At 35.4% G+C, this 24,186-nt stretch overlaps 2 protein-coding genes across 4 annotated transcripts in view; one reads left to right on the forward strand and one right to left on the reverse strand.

Moving 5' to 3' along the window:
• Teh1 (tipE homolog 1 phospholipid transfer protein) overlaps positions 1–24,186 on the forward strand; it is a 174,715-nt gene that overhangs the window by 76,682 nt on the left and 73,847 nt on the right. The gene's annotated exons all lie outside the window — the stretch shown is intronic.
• cv-c (RhoGTPase activating protein) overlaps positions 1–24,186 on the reverse strand; it is a 195,908-nt gene that overhangs the window by 11,817 nt on the left and 159,905 nt on the right. For all 3 annotated transcript variants that reach the window (XM_072546484.1, XM_072546485.1, XM_072546486.1), the window contains exons 7-9: positions 7,289–7,528; positions 5,604–5,934; positions 4,296–4,531 (exon numbers count right to left, since the gene is read on the reverse strand). In XM_072546484.1, coding sequence (XP_072402585.1) covers positions 4,296–4,531; positions 5,604–5,934; positions 7,289–7,528 — 807 coding nt within the window. The remainder of the gene's footprint in view (positions 1–4,295; positions 4,532–5,603; positions 5,935–7,288; positions 7,529–24,186) is intronic.

Below are 24,186 nucleotides of genomic sequence, written 5' to 3' on the forward strand. Positions count from 1 at the left end.
CTAACTAACTGAAGATGCAGGAAATTATTTGTCATCAGTCCATTTGTTTATGGTTTGCCTGTGATTCTCTTGTGTTCTCTTAATAGTCATTCGACAATCCACCTCGTCCAACGGTTGTTTTTCATTCTCCTTACGTGGCCTGCTCAGTTCCATTTTAACGTAGTAGTAAATTTTTGGGTCCACCATTTCCGTACATCTCGATGTTGAAAGAACCCATTTGCAATTTTCATTTCATTTTGTTCAGATACGGTTATTGATCTGGTACCTCTATCACTTACAGAGTTCTCCCCAAATCGACTTTTTCTAGTTCTACTATTTAAGTCGCCAAGATTTTAAATTCTCGAGATCTGTTGACTTTCAAAATGTCCAAATACAGTTTATCAAAAAAATGGTTTTTAGCGTTAACGTGTAATCATCATTCACTTCATATACTTTTAAAATTTTTAATTGTCTTCCTCTGATATATTCATTTTTATCAGTCTCTCATTGATGGCCTTCCAAGCAGTTATCTATATCCTTAATTTCTTATGTTTCAGTACAGCTACTCCTTCTCGAACCCTTGTCCTTTCGTAATACCTACTTAAAGGAGTGATTATATTCTCCAATGTTTTCTGATGCTTGACAATTTCGTTTCGTTCCAGTTATCACTGTGATGTTCAGATTCAATCTCTTCATTTCATGATGTTGAAATATTGTACGTTTTTAATTTGAAAATTCGTGACCCTTTTCGTAGCGTATCTCGTCGTTTGTTGATCAATTCATTTCGAGGAATATTATCTGTACAAATCTATAATATGTACACAAAACTTTCGAATCACCTTGTATACAAGTAAACAATGCAATTAGCCATGTGTCTGCATCCTACAGATGAACTTTCACGATTATCTTTATTTCGCACTCTTGTTATAAAAATTATAATGAATGTGAGTGACTCATAATCGTTTGCAGCAGTTTTCCTACACACTGTATTATTTGCATTAATTTATTCATACTATGAACTTGTAGGAAAACACAAAACAAAATCAGTATATACCGCATCCGGTCCTGCAATTTGGGTTGATTAGTGGTCCGTGTGTATTTTAACTGGAACAAAACCAATCTATCGTCAGTAAGTTGTTTAATTCAAAGGCGTTTTGAACTTAAATGACCTTTTTAACAAGGGCGGACCATTTTTTTACTATGCGGTGTTTAAAAATTTTATTTCAAATTCGTACCACATTTTTTTTTTAACAAATCAGCTTCTAGTTTATGAATCTTATACAGTATTTTTAATTTTGTAAACGAAAAAGGAAAACAATTATTCCTTCGAAATTTATCAATTTACAAATTGAATTTAAAATGTCTGTTGCCTTTAAATGACGCGTAAATGGTAAAGACGACAGGTGCATAAAAAGTGAATATTAGCAAATACAAGAATGGAGGTGTCTACGAGGTAAACCAAGAATTAGGCGATTGAATCAAGTAGAAAACGATCTAGGGAAACTAGACGTAAGACGATGCGATTTTGGGTTTCGAATTTGAAAAGCATGGTTGTAGAGTCATTGGACAAATTAATTTAAATAAATTCTTACTTCTAGTTACTTGATAAATATGAGAAATTTTTATTTTGTTGAGACATAACAACGGAATTAAATGTACAGGAAAAAAGACGAAATTAAATATTCTTCTACTTCTTTTTATGTAGACAGGTCCGTTTTTCAATGTGCCTCCAGTAAGTTGTTGTTCCATCGTTTTCATGGTCTTCCTATTGGGGAACCGTCTCTTGCCGTCTTTACTACTATATTTGTTGTCATTCTTCTTATATGATTGTTCCATTCTTCTTCTTCAAGTGCCCTGTCTGTTGCGAACGCTGGCTATTAACATGGCAATTCTGATCTTGTTTGCGGCGCTTCTGAATAGTTCGACCGATGTAAGCCCGAACCACTTCCTCAGATTTTGGAGCCACGAGTGTCTTCTCCTGTCTGGCCCTCGCTTACTGTCTATTTTTCCCTGGACAATCAATTGCAGTAGACGGTACTTATCGTGTCTCAATATGTGGCCTAGATATTCAAGCTTTCTTTGTTTAATTGTATTCACGATTTCTTTCTCCTTTCCGATTCTTTGGATTACCTCTATGTTGGTGACATGTTCGGTCCAGGATATACGAAGAATGCGTCGGTACACCCACATTTCGAATGCTTCTAGTTTTCTCGTGAGCGTCTCCGTCAGCGTACAGGCCTCCACACCATACAGTAAGATCGGAAAAATATAGCATTTTACTAGACGTAGTTTTAGGGAAGAGACAAATCCCTGCTTATGAGGAGCTTTTTCATATTGCTAAATGCTGCTCTAGCTCGTTCTATTCTCGCCTTAACTTCTGTGGCCTGTTCCCATTTTGCATTTACGTTGGTGCCAAGGTACACATAAGATTCTACATGGTCAATTAGTATGTTACGTATCCGTAACTGTCGAGCAGGCTGTTGCTTCCTGCTTATCAGCATCCACTTTGTCTTCTTGAAGTTGAGGCTCAGGCCGTATTCCTCACTAACTGAATAAACTCTTTCCATTACCTGCTGTAATTCGTCTATGGTACTGGCAAGGATCACCGTGTCGTCGGCATATCTTATATTGTTCGTTAACTCGCCGTTTATTTTTATGCCCTCATTTGCATTTTCCATACATTTGTTAAATATTTCTTCGGAATAAATATTGAATAGGAGTGGGGATAATATACACCCCTGACGAACACCTCTTTTGATCTGCACACTTTCAGTAAGTTCGTTGCCAATTTTTGCTCTTGCTGTTTGACCCCATTATAGGTTTGCCACAATTCGAATGTCCTTGTCGTCAATACCTGTGTTTCGCAGAATATCTATCACTTGTTCATGATTGACATTGTCAAATGCTTTTCTAAAATCCACAAAGCACAAATACACGTCCTTATCAACGTCTCTACACCGCTGTATAAGCACCTGGAGAGCGAAAATTGCTTCTCTAGTTCCAAGTGCTTTCCGAAAGCCAAACTGCCATCTATCAATATTTGACTCACATTTATCATATATTCTTCTATGAATGATCTTAGTCAACGCTTTAGTGACATGATTGATCAAGGTTATAAGCCGGTAGTCATCACAGATCTGGGCATTTGGTTTCTTCGGGATTGTAATAAAGTTCAACTAGATTATCAAGGAACTGTTTGTCTGATTTACATAGGATCTTTAATATTTCGCAGGGTACATTGTCCGGACCTGCTGACTTATTGTTTTTTAGTGCTGCAATGGCATCTTCTATCTCCGATTTAAGGATTGAAGGTCCTGTTTCTCCTTCTCCATATAGGTGATCATCAGTCCTGTCAGATGCAAATAATTTTTCTATGTATGATTTCCATGTTTCTAAGATCGTTGATGGCTCCGAGATAAGATTTCCATCGCCATCTTTTATGCTGTTGGGTGACTTGTTCCATTCTACTCTTTTATTTCTTACTCAGTGTTTGATGTTCTCCAGCTTGCATCTACATCCTACACATGTACTTCTAACTCTGTCCCATAGTGATTTACCATCATTTTTGTCCTCTGTGTGTCATAATCTCTGATGACTATTTTGTAAATTCTGCCTTTCATTTCTTTCCCGATATTTTTATTTGTCCATACAGTTTCATTTAGGCAACCTGCGTTTCTGTTTGCTCCATTCACTTGCTCTTTCACTTCTGTTTCGAGCTTTCCGTAGCTCTAGATAATGTGGTGACAGTTATACTAAATTGGTGCAGCATTCGTTGTAAATCATCTTCACTTTAATGGGGTTTTCCCAGCATTCCTCGATGTTATCCTTTTCTAATATTTCTTACGTCGATTATTTATTATGGATGTATATCTTCGTTGGTTATAATGTAATCTATCATAAATGTTTGTCTACGGGTGTTATTGAAGGTCTTTGTGGTCAAAATGTGTTGTTTATTTTAAGTTTCATTACGAACTTATTCGTGCAAAAGTTTATCATCAGTTCTCCATTTTCATTTTTAACATTCTCGTTATGTTTTTGCCTGACTCCGGGTATTACTTGATTACCTATTCGAGCTTTAAAATCTCCCACTAAATTAATTTTTGAAAATGATTATTAGATAAATATTTTTAGAGTTTTATCTCCAATTGCCCCTAAATATGTTTTATGTTTATACATTTCAATGAACTCTAGTAATCTGAAATATGCCAGACAATTAATTAAGAAATCTCCTTTGCCTACATCTACGAATAGAATATTATATATGAATTTAGTGCTTTGATAAAGCATGTTTCTTATACCAATATTTTAACTCTTACCTTTATAGATCGGGTATTTATTCTTTTTGAGAAACTTCGGCAGATCCCAGTTCCATCCTGTTCGGTGAGCAGGGCAGTATTTTTCCATATGAGATGTCAACTTCAATAAAGCTAACTTTCTCAAGACCTGCAGCTGAGGAGCACATAATTGGAATATGTAAGGTCCATCGACTTCAAATTCGACGTCTTTTTCAGGTACATCTAGTTCATGGTCAGGTCCTTCGTGCCATAATATTCTTGAACAAAGTTATTTTGATTTAAATTATAAAATCTTAGCACTCTTAAAAAATAAAAAATACTATACTAGATTATCATTGCGCCGAGCTTTCGACATCCTCTTTGATGTCTTCTTCAGGGCTTCCCAGGTCTCAGTCTCCCGAGCCTCCAGACACTACTACACTGATCACTAATCAATGCATTACTGTACTGCATTACATATAGTGTAGTAAGTGTATATTTTTAAAAATTATTCATTTTTTTTTAATTTTGATTGCAAAATTATTTTGCAAAAACTATTGAATCTATTTTACTGATATTTTGTGTGATAATTAACCATATTAAAAAGTTTTCTTTCTCGAAATATGAAGGTCCCAAGTTTGATTTTAGTATGGGAAATAAACTCGCAAAAAAACCTTTTTTTAACTGTTTTTTTTTGTGTTTTTTAGTATTTTTTCAATAATAATAATAATTTTTAAGGTTTGAGACTAGCATTAATTTAAGTAAAATTTAATTACAACACTCTTATGTCTTATATAAAGTTGTTCTTGAGATACAATATGAGAAAAAAGGAAAAAAAATATCGAATTTTTTAATTTTTTTAATATTCTGCTTAATAAAAAGTTAAGTAAACATTTTACAACTCAAGCATAGTGAAATTATCATTTGTAGTGATATTTTGGAGCGACTTTTTCAAAAAACTGCGTTTATTTGTTTCACAGCCAAAAATGGTTATTTTAAACAGATATCACCTAGACTATAAATATAATATTAATCAAAAAAGGGTGAGACTTCGAAGGAATTTATAAAATATTTGATAAAAATTCAATAAAAAACAGGTTTTAATGGCTACGCTACTGGCAGTACTACCTACTATTCTTCCGACAATGCGTAAATGAATTTTAGCGTTACAATTAGTTTAGTAGCCATAAATTTTACAACGTTTTAATTTTAAGCGTTTAGACATTAAAAAAAAAAAATAAAAATTGGAATGTGAAAAAACTTTTCTTTTTATGTTTCCTTATTATGTTATCGACGATTTTTCCAATATATGCCCAGTTCTCATTTATAAGTAACTAAGAATACACTTACCGATTGATTTTAATGTTAGATGTAGACCAATTATCTGTCTTATCCAGAGACAAAGTCCTGGAACGCCTTGATGTTCTCGGCGTAGCTTCCGAATCGGAATTATGCCGGATATCGGAGAGCTTTATGCTTTGCAACTGGGTGATTTTATCCAGCAGATTATTCTTTTCACATACCACTATCCCTTCTCTACGCTGGCGGTTTTTGATGCTGGCTTTCTTGGCAGGAGATTCTTTTGGACTTGCTGTTGGTTTGCTTGGAACTACTACATCTCTATTTGAAGCTTCTTTATTTATTACGGACGTTTGCTTTGGAACATTATCACTAGAATGTTCTGAAATAGAAAAGTATCTGCATATTCTTGTATACCATAATTAATATACAAAAAGCCCCAGACTTTATACTAACGAACAACCACTATCGAACGATACCACGAAATTCATCTATGCTGATAACACAGCCACGGCCATCCAGGGCAACAGGTTTGAAGAGATTGAAGTGACTATCACAACAGTCTTAAAGAGAGTTGAACAATACTACTAAATTGCATGTCTCTAAAAGATAACGCCTAAATACTTGGGCGTTAAGTTTGATAAAACATTGACCTATAAACAATACTGTCATCATCATCATCATCATCATTCAATCTTCGCTTATCCACTGATGGACATAGATCTCCCTCATAATTTTCCATCATATTTCGGTTTTGTGCCTCTTGCATCCAATTCCTATGACAACGTTTTAGATCGTCAGTCCAACGTGTTGGTGGACGACCTCTGCTTCGGTAGGCATCATCTCTTGGTCTCCATTCCAGTATCCGCTTTGTCCATCTATTATCTGTCATTCGAGCCACGTGACCTGCCCAGTTCCATTTCAGTGTTGCTACTCTCTCTACCGCATCAGCCACTCCTGTTCTTTGTCGTAGCTGGCGATTTGGGATCTTGTCTCGTAGTGAAACGCCCAACATAGCACGCTCCATCGTCCTTTGACACACACGGATCTTTTGAACTGTTCTCCTTGTCATGGTCAACGTTTCCGCACCGTAAGTTAACACTGGCAAAATACACTGATTAAACGTTTTTCTTTAAAAAAAAAACAATACTGTACCAACAAAAAAATGAAAACTGACAATGGTTCTGACAGTCTCTTTTTCTGCTAGCAGTAAGTACTACCTTTAGCTAAGTAGCAGTAGCTTGATAAATAAGTAGACATAGCACTTAATGAAACATGTAGGCTTATTACAGGGTGTCTAAAATCAACCTCTGCTGATAAAATATATCCGGTGGAGCTGGAATCGCTCCACTGGCACCAGCTTCCACCAGCTCCACCAGCAGTTCGCGATCACGATGACTCATGGAAAATCTAGAAGTCTCTTAACATATTACCGACTGGGACTACCAGATATAAAGACATCCACCAGAGATGGGGAAGCAATATGCCATACAGCCTGTCTGATTGTGAGGATGTCCAATCGACAGTACATATCTATTTAGGTCCACAGTGTCCCAGCCAATATGTTTTCATATATTATTGTATAATATTGTATTGTTAATTCAATGTAGTTTGATGCTTTGATACGAACAAAAACAAGCTACCCCTATTCTTACTCTGTCTTAAATTAAATACTATGCGATACATATCATAGGTAAACTTATTTATTATTAAAGCTTCGTGAATAATCTACTTACGTGGGGGTGGTTGGTAACTAGTTCTAGACCATCGCTTGATATCACTTTGATAGGTCCAGTTATCTGATAAGGCGCAACACTCATCTTCTTCAGAATCATCTGTATTGACCAGTTTCTGTTGGTGTAGATGAGCGCAACTATTCAAAATTTGTAATCGTCTAAAAAGGGAATGTAAAACATCTGCCTCTAATAGAGGATGGTCCTGAGATACTGTAGATATATCGATCGGAAACTGATTTTCTGAAACAAAAAAAATGTTAATACAAAACAGTTTTGTAACTTTATATAAATATTGATTAAAAATAGAAATTATTTCTAAGTTGTACTGGCAACTCCATTTAATTGCTGATAGTACAAATATAATTACTCGAGATGAACAACGAACGAAAAGCGACAAATCTATAATTGGTCGCCGACGAGAAGGACGGTGGTTTTGTATCAATACTCAAGAGCCCGGGGTTGGAGTTCTTATGAGATCAGTGCTCCGGTTCGAGCTAGGTTCTCTGTTACGGTGGACTGTCTCGATACTCTAGCTAGGGCCCTGGCCAATCAGCGTATTATGCGCATCGCTCCTCACCTTATATGGTCAACTAAAGTATTATTAATTTACGATTCGTTATTAAAATATTATTAATCTGCTATTGGCCGCCGATTGTCTTGAGAATTGCCCCTACTACTTTTTGAGTAGGAACTCTAATGTATAAATAGGGGTGATTTTCAAGCAATTGGCATTTGTTGATCACCATACCTGGGCGCGATCTCGGTCCTTAGCGACCTGCTGGGGCTCCCATGCCGGGAGTCCCCAACCCTTACAGGCTTACTGCCTCACACTTAACTCTGTAGCTGGTGTTATCATTGTACCTTCGAATCTCTGAAGTTTTATTTATCAGCCTCAATCCATTGTAAAGGAGAAATCACACCCCAAATAATAATACCTTACATAGTAAACAAAGGAACGCCTTTGTTAAAGCTATATCGACATGAAAGACGCTCCATAATTCTATGGAGTAACGAGCACTTAGGTATATGTATTTACATGTGTAGACATATAGTCGACATCAAATTAAGGACTTAGAAACCCCCTGAGGTGACAGGCGGTCGTTTTATATGTTTGGTGGTTTTCCATCTCCAGAGCGCATCGATAGTGCTAGTAGGTTATCGGTGGGAGTGATGGCATGCAGAGAGATGGCAATGTGGTACTATCGTTACATCGAACACCCTATATTTAATGACATTTTAGAATTGTTCTGACAAAATATACTTTACTTTTGTACGAGTTTCCGATCCCTAAACACAGGGTGTTTTGATTTATTTATTTTTCTAAAAATGTAAGGTTTTAGAAAATATTAAATATCTACGAATAGGACACAAATTTCTTTTTGGACTTTAATAAAAGGCTATACTAGGTACAACATATCAACAAATACCGGCGATATAGCTAGCCAAGATGCTAAACCATTAATAAAATTTAAATTTATATTTCAGTTAAATCATTTCATCCCATATGGTGTTTTACTATTTTAGTTGAATTTAGTCTACATTGAATAATATTATTACAGTACAAAGTCTTTGGCACACCTTCAAAACAACAATTACAACTATACAAACAGAACAACTACAAAACAACACAAGAAAAACAATGAATACATGGATGACAGAAGAAATCCTAGAACTGATGGACGTAAGAAGATCTTACAAAAACCGTAATTAAGTAAAATATGAAGAAACCCAGGAGAAACTGGGAGAAAAACACAAGAGAATCATCCGAAACAAAATTAGGAAAGCCAAAGAAGAATGGATGAAAAGCAGATGTGAGGAACTGAGGGAATTACTAAAAAAACATTACTACTTCAATGCATACAAAAAGATTAAGGAAGTCACAAATACCAAGAAAAAATTCACTACAACAACGCTAGTAGATGATAACAACCAAATAATATCTAGCCCAGAAAATGTAGGAAATATATGCGAAAAATACATCGAAGATCTGTTTGATGACGAGGGAACAGAACCACAAATGAGTATAGTACAAGACCCAATACTTGATATATTAACATCGGAAATTACAAAAACAATCAATAAGGCAAAGCCACAAAGGCCTCAGGTCCAGATGAGATATATGTAGAGATAAAACTTATCAATGAAGAAAATCTTCAGTCCTTAACACTACTATTTAACAAAATATATACCACTGGAATCTTCCCAGAAGACTGGTTTAGATCGACATTTATACCTATACCCAAGAAAAATAAAGCAAATAGATGCTCACAGTTCAGATTAATTAGCCTGATGAGCCATTTTCTAAAAATTTTAATTAAAACTGTACATCAACGTATATACAGAGAATGCGAAAGAAATTTGAGCGACAATCAATTTGGATTTCGTATGGGGCTTGGTACGAGGGAGGCATTATTTGGCCTGCAGATATTACTACAAAAATGCGGAGATTAACGAACAGACGTGTTTCTCTGTTTTATCGACTACGAAAAAGCGTTTGATCAGTAAAACACACAGAACTCATAGAAACCCTAACAAAATATGGTATAGACCATAACACGATGGCCCTTATTAAAAACCTATATTGGGATCAAATGGCGTCGATTAAAATAAACAATCGTATGACAGCAGAAATTTCAATAAAAAGAAGAGTTCGTCAGGGCTGTGTACTTTCTCCACTATTGTTTAATATATATTCCGAAAAGATCTTCCAAAATGCTCTCGAAAATATTGAAGAAGGAATAAAAATCAACGGTAGAATATGTAAACAACTTACGCAGAAGACACCGTCATTATTGCGGACAGTGCTGAGGGTTTGCAACAACTTTTGAATGCCATAACCAGAGAGGGAGATAGCTTGAGGCTGAATATAAACACAAATAAAACAAAAGTAATGGCCGTTACACGTGCACCAAACGCCGACATTAATATTCGTATCTACAACAAACAGATAGAAGCCGTACAAAAATTCCAGGATCTTGGTTGCTGGATAACAACCGATCTTGACTACGCAGTTGAAATACGTGGTCGTATAGAGTATGCTAGGTCCGCTTTTCAAAGAATGAAAAAATTCCTAATAAACTTTACCTTATCTATGGATATCCTATACCAATCTGTAAAAACATTCATTTATTCCATATTGCCATACAGATTGGAAACTTGGACTCTCGGAATCACAAGTATGAGACGTGTAGAAGCCTTTGAGATGTGGGTTTTTCGAAGGATGCTGAAGATCTCTTGGACAGAGCACGTGACCAACACCGAGGTGCTGAGAAGAATGGGAACTGAGAGAGAACTCCTAAATATTGTAAAAACCCGAAAAACAAGTTACCTAGGACATATTTACAGAGGAGAAAAATATAATTTCCTACGATTGATAATGGAAGGGAAATTGGAAGGAAGAAGAGGTACGGGAAGAAGAAAATGCTCCTGGTTGAAGAATGACTGGACAGGCATGGACACACATTCGATACTAAGAACAGCTCAAGATAGAGAGCAATTTGCTGTAGTTATAGCCAACCTTCATTAATGGAGAGGGCACCTTAAGAAGATTAATCGTCCCATACTGCTCTTACTGACTCCAGTTTTCTCCTAATGGCCAGGTGACTTAAGTATGGTTTTTTTTTTTAGTAATATGCCAATAACCCTACATTTGTTATAAGTCGTAATTGTTAGTCGTCTATAACAGCTTGAGGCTGAACAATTTTTTATTCTAAAAAAATTGTTACTTTTAATTTAAAAGTACATACGTCTATTAGGCTTATCTCGATTTGGGTATTTTTGATCATAAACTCTAGATGCCAATAAACACTTTCCATTGCACTGACCAAAAACAAAAATCATAGCAATTCTTTCTTCTTTGGAAAAAGTTATCATATTTAAAAATCGTTTTTTCGTATACTTATTGTCTAACTTACTAAATAAAAAGTCAAACTGACATTATACAATTAAATTGAATGGGCCAAATTCAACTAAAATAATAAAACATCCTGTGGGATCAAATAATAAAAATTTTAATTTTCGTGATGCCTTACTATCTTTGCTATAATTTTTGTTAAAACTTACAAATTATTTTTTTATTATAATTATTTGCTCGATGCGATACTGTATTTATATTGCTAGCGATTACAGACGAGTGAACAGTTGAGATTTTGGCGTCCCAACAGGTTGACAGAAGTTACGTCATTCCGTTTTAACCCGGATAATGATTCTTACTTGAGAATAGCGCTTTAAACATTACGCAAACGTCAACGGATGCATGATATCAACCAGGAGAGTACATAGGTAGAATATCAGCTTTTGTACCGCTAACTATACAAGAGGGTAAAGAGCGGTTTTGAAGCTATTTCAGAATGAGCACAAATATTTTTGACTACTTAGTATTTATTGTCACTCTGATCTCATAGTGCCAGACGTTGATGGACACTAGCTTCTCAGCTCAGCTTCTCAATGTCTGGAGCAAAAATTTTTAAAATAATAAAATATTATTTATCCCAACTTCACGTGGAACTAGGTGCTCGCGCCAAATCACAATGTGCCTTGCCTTGCGATTGCATCAGACAATTCTCGCAAAACCTCACTTATGGGCTCGGCTCGGAGTGGAAACACTCCCAATCAAAATAGGCGAGCGGTTTTACCCCTATAAGCAGAGTATAAACCAACTAATTATTTTTGCATTAAATTTTATATATTTTTTAATTTATATGTATTTTTTTTAAATTTATATAATACTTTAAATAAATTTAAATAATAAGTGGGCCCGAAATTGTTATTAACAAATAAAAAAGTTTTTTATCTCTTGGTAACTCTTAAAAATAAGCTTCCTTTTCGAGTTATTTGCAATTTTTTGTTGAAAAAATGCCTTGATTTTTAATTTTTGGGATTTTTTTTCTAAAAAAGTACTAAGTGAATTGAAATTATATAAAAAGCTTTAAATCCCTGAATCTTTAACTGCAAATAGAAATATTTAGACAAGGATAAATGGTTTATATATTGCTAAAAACGGAAACTAAACATTTCAAATGGGCATTCCGAGCAAACTATTGCTGAATACGATAATAAGCGCATACGGTTGCAGCGATAAAAGCGCGCGGCGTTTAAAAACCTTTGTTTAAATTAAAAACTATTTTTGAGCAAGATAAAAACCACTTTACCACCAGACCAGGGTCAAAATATTCTTATTGTACGTGCAGGATTAAAGATTATAAAACTTTTTGTAGAATTTCAAAAATCACTAATTATAAAGCGAAAAAATATATAGAATCGAATAAAAAAGGATTGATGCGGTAGAAATGCAAAAAAAATTCAGGTATATTCATTTTCTAAGCATCTTTTTATGGGTAAACCGCTCAGATCTAGCCTATATGCAAAATATCTTTCAGACCGTAGTGTGGAAAGATCTGAGAGGTCAAAGGACCTTTTTATCTAGAGTGTGGAAACCACTTATGGAATAAAATTATTTCTGTCCTTGTTTTAAAAAATGTAAAAAACGACGAGAGGTTTTTTAAATATAAATTTAACTGTACACGGTGATCCACGTAAACCCAGCATCTTCCATAAGCTTTATTTTTAATAGAACACCCTGTATATTTTCATATTTTTAAAAGCTGCTTAACAAGCTGACCTTGAACTATATAATGTAGGGTCTACTATGAATAATTCAGGGTGAAATTTTGAAATTATTACGTGTGGAAGTCAATTAGGAATAAAATTGTTTGTCTCCTTATTTTATAAAATTATAAAAAATGCTGGGACACGTCAACTTTTAAATTTAAATGTGTAGGATGATTCACGCAAGTCTAGCATAGTCCATCATCTATATTTTTAACGAAACACTCTGTATATTTTTGTTTTTAGAATCTTATTAACAATTTTATCTCAAAAATTAATAGGTACTATGTATAATTTTCCTCAAAATATTAAATATTTATCACCTTTTAATAATGGTATTTTTTTTAATTAACTAAATACAGTCATCGGATGGAGCAAACCGACCCAGCTAGAAAAACGCTCCTTGATAGACCTATTGGTCAAAGAAGAAGAGGAAGACCCAGAACAAGATTCCTAGATAACATCGATGAAGACATGAGAAATATGGAAATACGTGCTTGGCGGAGGAAGGCGATGGATAGGGACGACTGGAGAAAAATTCTTGGGGAGGCTAGGACCCACACAGGGTTGTAAAGCCAAAATGATGATGAAATACAGTCATCCATTTTCTAAACTAAAAGTATCAATATATTGGGTTTTGTATTTGATTTCTTGTCGAAAATTATAAATAATTTCAAAATGTCACCGTGTATTATCCAAAATATACCCTACATAATATAGTTTGTTACGACCAGGTTGTTAGTAGCTTGTAAAAACATAAACATATACCGGGTGTTCCTTTAAAAATAAAGAGATGGACTATGCTAGACTTAATACATGCTTAATATATGTTTAAAAAGTGCAAATTTGAATATCAAAGTCTACGTGTCCCAGCGTTTTTTATAAATTTCTAAAAGAAGAACACAAACAATTTTATTCCATAAGTGGTTTCCACACTGTATAATTTCAAAATTTCACCCTGTAATATTCATAATAGATCCTATTCATATGTTGTTAAGGAGTTTTTAAAAATATAAAAATATACAGGGTGTTCCATTAAAAATTAATCTTATGGACTATGATAAGCTTGCGTGAGCCACTCTGTACATTTAATATGTGTTTGAAAAGCGCATATTTAAACATAAAAGTCGACGGGTTCCAGCCTTTTTTATAATTTTTTAAAACAAGGACAGAAATAATTTTATTCTATACGTGGTTTCCACACTATATAATTGAGGAATATGTATTTAAATGAAACCTAAATCATCTGAGATATACTGACGATTTAATTTGGAGAGTTGCTACAGAATCGCTTGAAAAATTTAGTAAAGATTCAAAGAATGAATTTCGGTAAAATGAAAATGACAAACAGATGAAATGAAATTTCATATTTTCCGGGTGTTCAACCGTTCAAAAGCTGTTTTCCGTCAGCTGCAAATCTGCTGTGTGCATTTTTGGCATATTCCATGGTCGTAGGAGGTCTGGTTGATTGTAGAGTTCAGTGTTGGCTTGACCCGTATTCTCATTTGTTGTGAGGTATTTATCTTTACTGGTACAGATACAACCTCATATATATTACTTAAAGTTTCTACTCAACGTGGAAAGTATTACTAAAGTCACTGACATCTTAAACGAGGTAAAAATAATAAGTTTTTTGTTACGGAAGGATTTTCATTTTTTTGACATTATCAACTTCGATTTAAAATAAAAATACAATAGTCGCAGGCACCGGGCTATATTTCTAATATTGAGTGCTGCTACCCCTAGCCACAGTAACAGCTGAAGTCTTGGCTGTAATCCTCTTATTATATTTGGGAGATTTGGTGTGGTATATTTCCCACTTTTCATGCTCCAAATCAGCTAAAGTTCGGAGAGGAGGACTTCTACGACTGATACGCCTTTTTAGCATTTTCTATTAGATTCATATCGGTGCTGCGTGGGCGCCAGTCTAAAGTGGTAATTCTCACTTCATCAAGGTAATGAGCAAAATCCGTAGTCCCTTTTGGCTGCGCATTATATTGCATTAGCACAAAACTTGCTCCGATGAATTGAGAAAATGGAACTATAAGTTCATCAAGTATCTTCAACACATACCTTCAGGCATTAAGGACAGGTCTACATACATGCATCAACTCCGTCAGGGCACCATGGGCTATATCTTTCAAAAATATGAGACACTCTCCAGCAAATTCCGAAAATGTTCTGGTAATTCTCGTCTGATCTAAAAACAAGACTCGATTCCAATCGTGTACATTCCATCCTGCGTATTGTCTGGAAACTCTTAAACGACTACCACGATGTTGTATGGTGAGGAGAGATCCGGTGGCAGACCTCCTATTACTCAAATTCGTTTTGTTGGGATATCTTCTCACTATACGATCAGAAATATCGGTATGGCGTACTTCTCTAATCAAATCATTTACGCTATGTCTGATAGAGGTTCTATTTCTCAGAACATTGAGGCGCAAAAAATTATCATCTCTCTGAGAAGAAGCTCTATGTTGTTCTTGTTCTGGTCTTCATCTTTCGAGTTCCAGTCTGCCTAAATCGTTGCAATGATATACTGATCGTTGTGTGATGCCCACACCAACTAAAATCATCTCCTCTTACTTATAACAAGTTTGCTTGCTGTGATCAAATTGATCAAAATTGATCAAATTGATCAAATTGAAGCTAAAGAACTGCTTTGAACTTATGTATCTGCTTATTCATTTGTAATCACTTAAATATTGTTTTAAAAAACGAATTTTCTTGTTAAGAAATCAACAGATATGATTTAGATAATGAAAGAATATATATTAAACTTTTTTTATTAGTACGAGAATTTAACAACAGAGATATCCTGCACGACAACACGAAAAATCAACGTTAGATACGTTAGATAGGTCAGTAGATCGTTTTACACGTATGAGTTCCAAACAAAAACAAAACGTGTTATTACTAAATAAAATGAATTAATTGCGATCTGGAAGTTGTCCAGTGGAAAGTATCCTTCATATCATCTATACATAAGAAGGGAAGTAAACTGGACTGCTCAAACTATCGAGGTATATCAGTAACCAGTACCTTAAGTCGCCTATATGGAAGGATACTTCGAGACATTATCGAACAAGAATATAAGGAACAAGAAGAAGAGGAACAATCTGGCTTTAGAGCGGGAAGGAGCTGCACCGATAATGTGTTTGTTTTGAAACAAATAATAGAAAAAAGATCAAGTACCAATCAAGAAACCCACCTTATGTTTATAGACCTTCAGAAGGCCTATGATACTGTACCCGCTAAAAAGCTATGGAAAGTTTTGCAGGAAACAAACATTAACCACACAGTAATTAACGCCCTTAAACAGCGTTATAAAGAATCAACGTCGGGAATAAAAATTGGAAATAGACTTTCAAAAAAATTTCCTGTAAACAAGGGACTCCGGCAGGGGTGTTGCATATCCCCCACATTGTTTAAAATCTACGTGGCGAAAGCACTGTATCAGTGGAAGAGAAAGGGCAGAGGAATGGGCATTGACCTGGGAGAAACTTGCCTATATACCCTACAGTTTGCAGACGATCAAGTCCTTATAGCCAACGATAAAGAAGACCTGACATATATGGCCAGAAAAATACAGGAAGAATACAAAAAGTGGGGTTTAGAACTCAATACACAAAAAACAAAATATCTCCCAATAGGCGCAGAACTATCCAACATTCAGATGGACACAACCGAAATTGCATTCTGCACTGAATATACCTACCTAGGAATTGATTTCGACACCACAGGCACAGACAATAGGGAAATTAGAAAACGAATAACCCAGGCCCGTAGAACAATTGGATGCCTTAACGGAGTTCTTTGGAGCTCAGAAATTGGTAAAAATACAATACAATGTATATGAATCTATCATAAAAACCAGCTTAACCTATGGTACAGAGACATGGAGACTAACAGAAAGCAATAAAAGAAAACTCCAAGCAACAGAAATGGATGTATTTAGACGATCACTTCGAATATCTAGGGCAGACAGAATTAGAAACGATGAAATAAGGAATCGGATGGGGGTAGATGGATCACTGGCAACAGACATAGAAAGGAAACAACTTATATGGTATGGCCATGTTCAAAGAATGCCAGAAACAAGACTACCAAAAATCGCCATGAAATGGATACCACCAAATCGTAAGAAACGAGGAAGACCAAAAATAACATGGAAGGAGGGAATAACAAAGGCAATGAGCTCCCGAGACTTGACCGAAGAATAATGGAATGATAGAAATTCGTGGAAATTAGGCATCGGACAACGACGCAAGACGTTTTAAAACCGATATATATATATATATATATATATATATATATATATATATATATATATATATATATATATATATATATATATATATATATATAAGTTGTCCATAATCTATATGTTAATTTACATGAAAGTTCGCGCCACCAGGATATTAATAACAGGTTCATTCGAAGAATATTGCAAAAAAACAAACATCCATAGCACTAAATATTAGCCTAAAAATAAATTAACAGAAAATAAAATACACGGTAGTTTCAAAATAGGAACGACAGAGAATAAGGCAAATTATTAATACCGGGTGTACCCAAAACGGGAGGACATTTTTCAAAACGTTGATAGATGACGTTATAATCGAAAAAAAAAAATGATTTAACCTGTTATCCTATGAAAAATATGGAAACGGTCTAATACCTATCTCGAGAAATACACTTCCGAATAAAAAACTGAAAAACACGTTTAATATTTTTCAAAAATATATCGAATGACACCAAACACCATCCCCACTCCATCTCCTGGGGCAGCTATGAAATCTTAAATAGGAACTCCTATTTTTTATTACAGATTCGGATTCTGCAAAAATTCTTAGAAAGCTGTATTCAGTACCATAACAATTAGTTTGCAGACTTCTAATGTGTATTTGTTTTTCTTCGATTACAGCGCCATCTATTGCTAATAAAAAAAGATTAGATAAGACTTGTTTACTTTTTCACGTAGAATCCTGATCCGCAATACAAAATGTCCTTTTCCTTTTAACATTTCAAAATTGCCCTCTCCCTGCTCTAGGGGGTGGGGGTGGAGGTCGTGTTTGGTATTATTCGATAGATTTTTAAAAATATTGAACACGTGTTTTTCAGTTTTTCGACCCGATATTAATTTAGCGAAATATTCAACCGTTCCGCTTCTTTTGGCATACCCGGTATAAAAGACCGTAATTTCGAGCTGGTTAAATAATTCAAATATCTTCTTCTTCTTCGCGTGCCATAGCAGAATATTCGTCGTTGGAGATCACCATTGCGAAGGCTTGTCGATCTTCTTCAATAATTGTCCTGCATTTGTTATCTGTGTCCATTCACGAATGATTTTTAACCAAGAAACTTGAAACTTCAAATATCTATGAGCAATAATCACCGACGAAAACAAAGTAGATCGATAAGATAAATTGCGAATACTTACGGAAAACAGATTCTTTGCAATTCAGTATCTGATCAGACTAAAAGTACAAGATATCGGAATCAAAATATTCTTCTTTTAGTGCCGACTTCACTACTGAAGTTTGGCTAGAACCATTGCAAATTCGTCTCTCTCTTCTGCTTCTCTTAAAAGCTTCTATGTGTTTAACCTGGTCCAGTCGAGAATGTTATTAGCCAGGATATGTTGTCGTCAAATGTACTTGCTAGCAAAGCATTAATATTTTGAAGACATTGTCGAAGATCACCTGGGGCAGGAATCTTTTCATCCTTAGTTCGATCAAACATTTACTACGGCTCAGTGGTATATAACTCAGCTAAGGGGTTTAAAGAACTAGATGTAATTCAAAATACGAGACGGCGAGTCGCTTTGGTTGCCTTTCGAATAAGCCTCCTACTACGTATATGCAGTGAGCCAGGGCAAACCCCTCTAGAATTTAGATTTTTAAGTTTGTCGTTTGCTTATGATGTTCTTTCCTCTCCAAATAACCCAGTCTACCATACCGTTCATAATAATCGTTTCAACCACTACTTCTCATCTCACCCTCAATGCAATCCGCCTTTCTGTGATCGAGTTAACCGATTACTTCATAAATATAGCATAACATTCCCTCCTCCTCCATGGACTGTAAATAAACCACCAGTGATCACTGATCTATCAAAATTTAATAAACATGAATCCCCACCAGGCATATTAATAAATCACTTCAAAGACATTATGGATAGACAGATCTACACAGATGCATCAAAAACGACGGACGGAAATAGTCATTATGCTAAATTTAAGTTGCATAACGACTGGACTATCTCCAATGCAGACTTATACGCAATCCTCGAAGCTCTAAAGTTCATTAAAAAAAAACGGACTAGAGAAATTACACAATCATAACTGACTCAATGAATGCCCTTTGTGACATCCAAAACATATACTCCAGCAACCCTATTCATAAGGACATTAATTTACAAAGAACTTCAAAATACTGCAAATGAAAACACACATGTGGTATTAATCTGGGTTCCATCTCATATTGGAGTACACGGTAACGAGGTTGTGGACCGCCTAGCTCACGAAGCAGCGACAAGTGATGGTCAAGTTCAACTTAATAAAATAGTGCCAAGTAATCTTAAATTGTGCTTAAAAAACATAGTTAGTTATGCGTGGCAAAACAAATGGTCGCAGTGTTCCGAAACACTAAGTCAAATTAAAGACAATGTTTTACAAAAACAAGCCTGTTTGTATCTACTTAGGAAAAAACAAGTCATCTTTACTCCACTCCGACATGGTCACACCCGCCATACACATCTTTACCGAATTACTATACAAATTAGGTTCGGACGACATTGAATAAATAAATAAAAAAAATAAGATATAATGAAGGTCGGCCAAGCTCGAAAAATAAACTGGAAACAGAAATTAACCCATCTTATAATTTTAATCATAAAATACATGTTGTTGATGGACTAGTGTTTTAAGGAAATCAAATAATAATTCCTGAGTCATTGCGTCAAGTCATATTAGAAATATTTTATGAAGGTCATAGGATATAAAAAAATATATTCGACAAGCACGTATACTGGTTTATTGGCCACGTATGACAGTAGATACAAAGAATAAAGTTGAACAGTATCCAGGATATATTAAACATCATAGATTAAATAGTCCAGAACCACTATCAACACATGAAATACAAAATTTGCCTTGGCAGAAAAATGGTGTTGATCTTTTTTATTATAATAAAGTGACATAAAGTTATACAGTATCAGTAGATTAGTATTCTAAATACTTTGAAATAGTCCCTTTAAATAATACGTTAGCAAAACAGATAATTAGTACAATGAAGTCTATATTTGCCAGACACGGAATACCATTGATCTTAATGTCGGATAGTCGTCGGCCCTCCATTCTCATCAAAAGAATTTCAGTCATTTTTAGTAGATTGAGATATTACTTATTAAAGTTCTAGACCTTATTATCCAAAAAGTAATGGTTTGGTAGAAAGAACAGTTCAGATTATACAGAATATTTTTATTAAATGTATAGAGTCAGGCTCTGATCCATATCAGGGAATGTTACAATACGTAAATACAACATTAGAATGTATTTATTCTCCAGCTCAGTTATCATTGTTACCTAATTTAAGAATGAAATTACCCGTTGAAAATATACTCATAGCAAAAACAATCGATAGGGATGAATATAACAAGTTTATTAAGGAAAAAGAAAGGAAAGTAATGGAGTATCACGATAGGTCAGCTAGAAACCTACCAAATCTGTTTGTTGGAGAAAATGTATTTTATAAAAAGGTTCCATCATCACCGTGGTTACCAGCCACTGTGATAGAAAAAAGTCCTTTTCCAAGATCATATACGTCGTCAGAACACGTGAAGGTGTACATTATCATAGGAACAGATAACACATATTAAAGCCTGCTATTACAATTAGTAATAGCAGGCTTTAGTGTAATAATAGTGAAGTGATATTTAAACCTGAAAATGGTACAGCAGTTAATTGCAATTTGCATGGGGCTCCAAATATGAACAAAAATACACCAATTTCAATTCAAAGTTATAACAATTCAAATATTAGCTTGAATAGGTCAAACAGACAAAATTTAAATAATCCATTTTGCAACAGGAGTAGTTGAATAGTAAATAGGCCAAAAAGGTTTTCGTTTTCAGAAGAGATGTGACAATATTGCAACTATTTTTAATTTGTTTGGATAGTTTGGTTTTTTTGTTAAAAAAAGAGGCATGTTATGTTGTGTTAAGTTGTAAATCCACCTTAACATTAGTGACATGAAAAATAGAAGAAGAAGTCCGGAAGTAGGAAGATGGCGACAGACATGGACAGCCTACAGACACTTGTATAATACTTTAGATATAATTATTACTTTGTCTTTAATAAATAATATATACAGAAACGGCAGAAATGGCTTTGGAACCACCTACAAGTAATAAAATCCTTAATAGAGAAAGTTACAGAATACAACAAGCCATTGATATTAATATTTGTAGACTTTGAGAAAACGTTTGACTCGGTCCAGCATAGCTCCATGTTAAGAACTCTTACAGAGTTCAGTATTGATCATAGGTACACAACTCTTCTTCGGAATATATATAATAGCGCAATAGCTGCAGTTAGAATGTATTCATCATTCAATCTTCGCTTATCCACTGCTGGACATAGATCCCCCTCATAATTTTCCATCTATTTCGATCTTGTGCCTCTTGCATCCAATTCCTATGACAACGTTTTAGATCATCAGTCCAACGTGTTGGTGGACGACCTCTGCTTCGGTAGGCATCATCTCTTGGTCTCCATTCCAGTATCCGCTTTGTCCATCTATTATCTGTCATTCGAGCCACGTGACCTGCCCAGTTCCATTTCAGTGTTGCTACTCTCTCTACTGCATCAGCCACTCCTGTTCTTTGTCGTAGCTGGCGATTTGGGATCTTGTCTCGTAGTGAAACGCCCAACATAGCACGCTCCATCGCCCTTTGACACACACGGATCTTTTGAACTGTTCTCCCTGTCATGGTCAACGTTTTCGCACCGTAAGTTAACACTGGCAAAACACACTGATTAAACGTTTTTCTTTTAAGGCATATTGGTATATCAGACGATTTGAAAATATGGTTCAGCTTGCCGAAGGCTGCCCAAGTCAGTCTTATACGACGGAGAAGCTCAACGGTTTGGTTATCTTTTCCTATGCGAATCTCATGACCTAGGTATTTATAGGCCATTACCTGGTCTATGGATCTTGTCCCTACGCATATATCTTTGCTGACTACAAGATTTGTCATCATCTGGGTTTTAGATATATTTATTTTCAATCCCCCTTCTAGCGAGGAAAGGTAAAGCTGATTTAAAAGTTCTTTGGCCTCATCTATCCTATCAGCTATTAGTACAATATCATCTGCAAACCTTAGATGGCTAAGCTTTTCTCCGTTTATGTTTATGCCCTTGTCGGTCAGTTTTGCCCTTTTACATATATATATATATATATATATATATATATATATATATATATATATATATATATATATATATTCCAAAAGCGTAGTGAACAGTTTCGGCGATATGGTGTCCCCCTGGCGTACTCCACGTTGTATCGGGAATTTCTGGGTTTGACGATCACCCACTCTAACACTGGCTGTTGCGTTTTGGTATATGTGTTTAATTATATTTATATACCGATAGTCAATTCGGCATTCTGTCAAGGCTTCCAACATTTTTTGTTGATTTACGGTGTCGAATGCCTTTTCATAGTCGACACAGTGCATTTTTCTATAAGATTTTTTATTACCAGTAGGTGATCGTCTGTTCCATAGCCTTTTCTAAAACCCGCCTGTTCTATGGGCTGATAAAATTCCAATTTATTTTCTAGTCGTTTCGTAATTATTTTTGTAAATAGTTTATAAATATGTGAAAGTAGACTTATGGGCCTTATATTCCTGAGGTCGGTAGCATCCCCTTTTTTATTAAGTATGATAATTTCTGCGTTATACCAGCAATAACACCAACCTGGGTTGGTGTTATTGCTTCCTTGTAAAAAAAAAGCAAAAAAAAAGAATGTGTAACGCCTGTACAATATTTAAAAGGGGGTTGATATAGAGAGACAAGCCGATATGTGTGCTACCCCTACAGTTAGGTGGCTTAACCACAGTCAAGAAAAATAGAGGGTGTTCCATTACCGAGGGAGCCAAAGAAATATTCAGATCATGAGCGTCCTCACGTAAGTCACACGCTGAGAAGGGATGTTTATGCCCTTGTCGGTCAGTTTTGCCCTTTTACATATATATTCCAAAAGCGTAGTGAACAGTTCCGGCGATATGGTGTCCCCCTGGTGTATGCTACAATGTATTATGGCAACGCAAATACATTTCCCTTCGAGAGACCCCTCTTATTAGGCATTCTGTATTAGGCAAGGAGATACCATCTCTCCTAAGCTATTCACCGCTTTGTTGCAGAGTGCTATGAGAAACAATAATTTTGAGAATATTGGAGTCAACATAAATGGAGAATTTCTGAACAACTTGAGATTTGCAGACGACATGGTCCTTATTGCAGACTGGGTAGATCATGCCTGCCAGCTTCTTCAAGACCTTCAGAGCTCGTGTACACGAGTTGGACTTAAAATTAATTTCTCCAAAATACAATATATGACCAACCTAATACTGGCGAAAAACATCTCAACTAACGGCACGCAAATTCAACAGGTGTATAGCTATAAATATCTGGTCCACGAGATTAAATTAGGAAGATATATTCAAACAATGGAGCTAAACAGGAGAATAGGACTGGCATGGGCGGCTTACGGAAAACTGGGAGAAGTTTTTAGATCAGATATTTCCATGTGCTTGAAAAGGAAGATCTTTGATCAATGTGTACTCCCAGTTCTAACGTATGGAGCAGAAACATTGACCCTTACAAGAAAAGTATTGAATAAAATACAAGTGGCACAGATAGCGATGGAGAGGTCAATGCTGAATATATTCCTCAGAGACAGAGTATCAAATACAATAATTAGGAGAAAAACTGGTGCTATTGACGCAGTTCAAAGGATTACAACATTGAAATGGAACTGGGTGGGGCATGTTGTCAGATTAAAAGATAGAAGGTGGACGAAGAAAATTCTGGAATGGAGACCTAAACACGATGCTTATCGTAATCGAGGACGTCCTCCAACAAGGTGGACAGATCACATCAATCGCATTCAGCACAACTGGATTCAGGGTGCTCCAGATAGAATGCATTGGAATTATTTACAGGAGGCCTATGTCCAGCAGTGGACTTAAAACGGGTGATGATGATATACAGAAACTGGTCG

The sequence above is a fragment of the Diabrotica undecimpunctata genome, chromosome 10 (assembly GCF_040954645.1).
Source record: "Diabrotica undecimpunctata isolate CICGRU chromosome 10, icDiaUnde3, whole genome shotgun sequence".
Lineage (NCBI taxonomy): Eukaryota > Metazoa > Arthropoda > Insecta > Coleoptera > Chrysomelidae > Diabrotica > Diabrotica undecimpunctata.